Source organism: Arachis stenosperma, chromosome 1 (assembly GCF_014773155.1).
Source record: "Arachis stenosperma cultivar V10309 chromosome 1, arast.V10309.gnm1.PFL2, whole genome shotgun sequence".
NCBI classification, from domain to species: domain Eukaryota; kingdom Viridiplantae; phylum Streptophyta; class Magnoliopsida; order Fabales; family Fabaceae; genus Arachis; species Arachis stenosperma.
Genome location: NC_080377.1, coordinates 97,052,758 through 97,057,663, shown reverse-complemented (window position 1 = coordinate 97,057,663; position 4,906 = coordinate 97,052,758). Strand labels below are relative to the sequence as shown.

Below are 4,906 nucleotides of genomic sequence, written 5' to 3'. Positions count from 1 at the left end.
ACCAAAACGGGTCCAGTTTCAGTTTCACGTCTTTCAGTATTTACCCTTCGCTGGTAGTGGTAGGTATCCTTTTTGGCGTTTATCGCCAGCACATTGTCAGAAATGTATCTTATCATGGGTCGGGTCAAGTAACCCGATGACATATTTCTCATTTTTATCGGTTTATCTACAATGGGAAACACCACGTGGCCTTCTCTCAACTCATTCACAGATCTAAGAGAGCTTGGCTTCCTCCATCTTCGTCTTCCTCCTCCAGCCAAAACGCATCGTATCAGTATCAAAATCATTATCCACAACAACATGCTACTGCGGTACCTTCTCAATCTCTGAACACCGAGCTCGCTTCACAGAGAAAATGACCATACTGCCCTACATAACCGTCCCCAACATCTCACCCTTCTCCGCCACCCTCATCCTAAATCCTAACACCAACCACCTCCACCTCCACCACCACCACCAATTCCGCCACCTCTACCTCCCCCGTCGTCACAACGGTCGGCGCATCCAGTTCACTACCGTTGCTCGCTCCCGCGAGGTCGTCCTCGGGAACCCGTCGGTGACGGTGGAGAAAGGCAAGTACAGCTACGACGTCGAAACCCTAATAAATAAGCTCAGCAGCCTTCCGCCACGTGGCAGCATCGCGCGGTGCCTCGACGCCTTCAAGAGCAAGCTCTCCCTCAACGACTTCGCTCTCGTGTTCAAGGAGTTCGCCACGCGTGGCGATTGGCAACGAACCCTGCGACTCTTCAAGCACATGCAGCGCCAGATATGGTGCAAGCCAAACGAGCACATCTACACAATCGTCATCACCTTGCTCGGCAGAGAAGGACTCCTAGACAAGTGCCGCGAGGTGTTCGATGAAATGCCTGAACAAGGCGTTCCTCGCTCTGTCTTTGCCTACACCGCCATAATCAACGCCTATGGCCGCCACGGACAGTACCAGACCTCCCTCGAATTGCTCGATTTGATGAAGAGAGAGAGGGTTTCACCGAGTATCTTGACTTACAACACTGTAATCAATGCTTGCGCGAGGGGTGGGTTGGATTGGGAGGGTTTGTTAGGGTTATTTGCTGAGATGAGGCATGAAGGGGTTCAGCCTGATGTAGTTACGTATAATACTATGCTTCATGCTTGTTCTCGTAGGGGTTTGGGCGATGAGGCTGAGATGGTGTTTAGGACTATGAATGAAGGTGGGGTTGTTCCTGATATCACTACTTATAGTTACCTTGTTGATACTTTTGGGAGATTGAATAAACTTGAGAAGGTTTCGGAGCTTCTTAGGGAGATGGAGGAAGGTGGTAATTTGCCTGATGTAACGTCTTATAATGTGCTTTTGGATGCGTATGCTGAGAAGGGGTCGATTAAGGAGGCACTAGGGGTGTTCCGGCAGATGCAGACGGCAGGGTGCGTGCCAAATGCGACCACTTATAGTATTCTGTTGAATTTGTATGGGAAGCAGGGGAAGTATGATGATGTTAGGGACCTTTTCCTTGAGATGAAAGTTAGCAACACGGAGCCTGATGCTGGTACCTATAACATTCTTATACAGGTGTTTGGAGAAGGTGGATACTTTAAGGAGGTGGTTACTTTGTTCCATGATATGGTGGAGGAGAATGTACAGCCTAACACGGAGACGTATGAGGGTTTGATATTTGCTTGTGGGAAGGGAGGGCTCTATGAGGATGCCAAGAATATTTTACTTCATATGGATGCTCAGGGAATGGTTCCGAGTTCCAAGGCTTACACTGGGGTGATTGAAGCCTATGGCCAGGCTGGACTGTATGAAGAGGCAATAGTTGCGTTTAACACTATGAATGAAGTGGGAAGCAATCCAACTGTCGAGACATACAATTCGCTCATTCGTGCATTTGCAAAGGGAGGATTGTACAAGGAGGCTGGAAAAGTTTTATTGAAGATGGGTGATTCAGGTTTGCAGAGGGATGTGCATTCGTTTAATGGTCTAATTGAAGCTTTCAGGCAAGGAGGTCAGCATGAAGAGGCGATAAAAGCGTATGTAGAGATGGAGAAGGCTAACTGCGATCCTAATGAGCTGACACTCGAAGCAGTATTAAGTGTATATTGCTCAGCAGGACTTGTTGACGAGGGTGAAGAACAGTTCCAAGAAATTAAAGCTTCAGGAATACTGCCCAGTGTCATGTGTTATTGCATGATGCTTGCTCTTTATGCAAAGAATGATAGGTCAGCAATCTTCTATGTTTGTTGCAGTGCTTTTAATGTCTTTAAAAATATAGCAGCTCTACTTTCTAATTAACTTTGAAGCTATAATACTTGGGTGCTTACAAATAGGATTGTGAAAATTGCTGAACTAGATATTGGATAAAACATCAGCAGAGTGATGACAACTCAGAATTATTGACAAAAAGATACAGAAGAGATGGCATCTAAAAGCTTATACTTTCTTTGCAGTTGTTTGCATGATTGGATTAAAATGAAAGCAAGTTTCAGTATAATGATCTTTTGATACAATCTCTGCATTGAAGTATGAATACTGTTTCTCATTTCTTTTGAACAAGAGAATATTGCACAAGCCCTTATGACCAACATCGTATGAATTTATCTTTCTAACAATCTTTTTTAGACTTGTGTTATGATTTGCATTCTTCTTATTAATATTTCTTCCCTTTCCATATGCCCTATGTATATTCCCCCTAGACATTTCTTTTCTTTTCTTTTTCCTTTTTCTTTGTCGTGTTTGGAAAACCCTGAATGTTTTTGTGGAGCAGAGTTCTATGTTGTTATTCAGCATCCCTGCTTTTTCTTTTTGTTGTTTTGATTTTCAATTCAATACTCTAAATGCCAGAAACTGAGCAAATCCCAATGTTACTGCATATCCTTCAACAAAAGTCTCAAGATATAACGTATTTAAAGATGCTGCATATAGCAGATAAATGGCTTGCCAAGATACATGGTTTATGATAGGAACGACAGTGTTGTTTGATCGATGTAGCCAAGCCCATCTAGTGGGAAGACTTAATTGTTGTTGTTCTCTTGTCTATTTTGCAATCTGGTCTTTGTTGCAATGCAAAGATCGAACTCAATGTGCATGTTCTGTTAACCTTAATAACCTATCAATTGCATTCTACCTCTGATGCTTTATTTATCTTTTCTCTTGTAAGTTTACGTCTCTTCATGGTTTCAGGTTCAATGATGCCTATAATCTACTTGATGAGATGATCACAACAAGGGTGTCGGATATTCATCAAGTGATAGGACAAATGATCAAGGGAGATTTTGATGATGACTCTAATTGGCAGATTGTAGAGTATGTCTTTGATAAACTGAATTCAGAAGGATGTGAATTTGGAATGAGGTTCTATAACACACTGTTAGAAGCTCTTTGGTGGATGTTCCAGAGAGAGAGGGCTGCAAGAGTGCTCAATGAGGCATCAAAGAGAGGGCTTTTCCCTGAGCTCTTCCGTACAAATAAACTTGTGTGGTCTGTGGATGTACACAGGTATTGTGGCTAACAATTCTTTCTGAGCTTGTATTATTCGTTATAGAGGAAAACATAAAGACATAGCATTCTTAATGTTCAGGCACTGAAAAATAGAAACCTTAGCATCCTTAATATTTAGGCACTGACAATTAGAAACCTTCAACTTTAAATTCTGGCAATTGGTTCTTCAATTTGAAAAATCTCTGCATAGCTAAATTTTGTTTATGTATGATGGATGGTTTAATAATTGAAATGACTAGGGGTGATGATATAAGCGACTTTGAAAACTTTTCTTCAAATCTCAAGGTGTTTAATTGATTAAATAAGGAGTTGATAATTTCTTTTCTCAGCATTGAAGATTCTAGTCTGTGTTTCTCCCTTTAAGGAGAGATGTGAAACTAAAAACTTAGCTTACCGTGCAGGATGTGGGAAGGTGGAGCATTAACAGCATTGTCCCTTTGGCTGAACAATATGCAAGAGATGTTCAGAGCTGATGAGGATCTTCCTGAGCTTGCAGCAGTAGTCGTGGTGTAAGTAGCTTTTTTGCCTCCAAGATCTGTTAATACAGTTTTATATATTTTCCGTGCCACAAACCCGGGGTAAGTCATTGATGTTTGAAGGAACAATGGTACATAATAGTTTTGCATATGATTGGCCTTTATTGTGAGTAGATTCATTTCTAACTTTGATAGTTCTTTCACATTTAATCAGTCGTGGACAAATGGAGAAGAGTACAGATAGCCAGGATTTCCCCATTGCAAAGGCCGCTTTTTCATTCCTGCAGGATAATGTGTCATCCTCTTTTACTTTCGCCGGATGGAACAAAGGTCGCATTATCTGTCCGCAATCACAACTGAGGCGAATTCTATCAGGCAACGAATCATCTTCTAATAGAAAAAAAAAGAGTAAATTAATATCCATAAGTAATTCGACTGATGGAATTATGACTTGCAAATCTGATGTGCAAAGTGGTAAAGCTAATGATGTTGATTCTAGAACCGATAGTACAAGAACAGAGCTTCTAACTAGTGCAGTTTAGTTTTGAGAAATATAGAAATTACATTCATTTGTTTCACATGCCCTTGTTTTGATTGATTGCACATATTTGTTGCATTAGTGTAATGTTCCTAATTAGGCTGGCTTTCAGGTCGCCAGAAATTTTGGTATATATTATTATCAAGGTATCCAAAAAGGCTTAGTTTGCTGTATTTGCCTTCCTGATTTCTGCAAATGCCATGGGGAAAAAAAACCTCTGCTTTTCAATCCTTTCTTTCACCTTGAAAATTTGATACGTGCTGGATCAATGGATCGCAATACAAATTCTCACAACGGAAGATAAAAAAGGAATGGAAGGAATATATCCTTTTCTTTAGGTCATCCATCTTTTAAGAAATGTTTGTCTGCTTAGCTTCTGTGACTTTTGAAGACATATCTAGTTATATACCTGAT

The 4,906-nt window shown here is 41.1% G+C and overlaps 1 protein-coding gene across 2 annotated transcripts; it reads left to right on the top strand.

Moving 5' to 3' along the window:
• Nucleotides 1-206: 206 nt before the first annotated feature.
• LOC130973299 (pentatricopeptide repeat-containing protein At1g74850, chloroplastic) lies at nt 207-4,532 on the top strand. 2 transcript variants are annotated; one of them, XR_009084107.1, is made up of 4 exons: nt 207-2,199; nt 3,161-3,475; nt 3,880-4,056; nt 4,169-4,408. XR_009084107.1 is itself a non-coding variant. In XM_057897769.1 (4 exons), the coding sequence occupies exons 1-4, from the start codon at nt 356-358 to the stop codon at nt 4,494-4,496; spliced, it is 2,595 nt and encodes an 864-aa protein (XP_057753752.1). In that variant the 5' UTR covers nt 207-355; the 3' UTR covers nt 4,497-4,532. The 2 variants fall into 2 exon arrangements, 1 of the variants encoding a protein (XP_057753752.1); XM_057897769.1 differs by having other exon boundaries at nt 3,880-3,987; nt 4,169-4,532.
• The last annotated feature ends 374 nt before the right edge of the window (nt 4,533-4,906 follow it).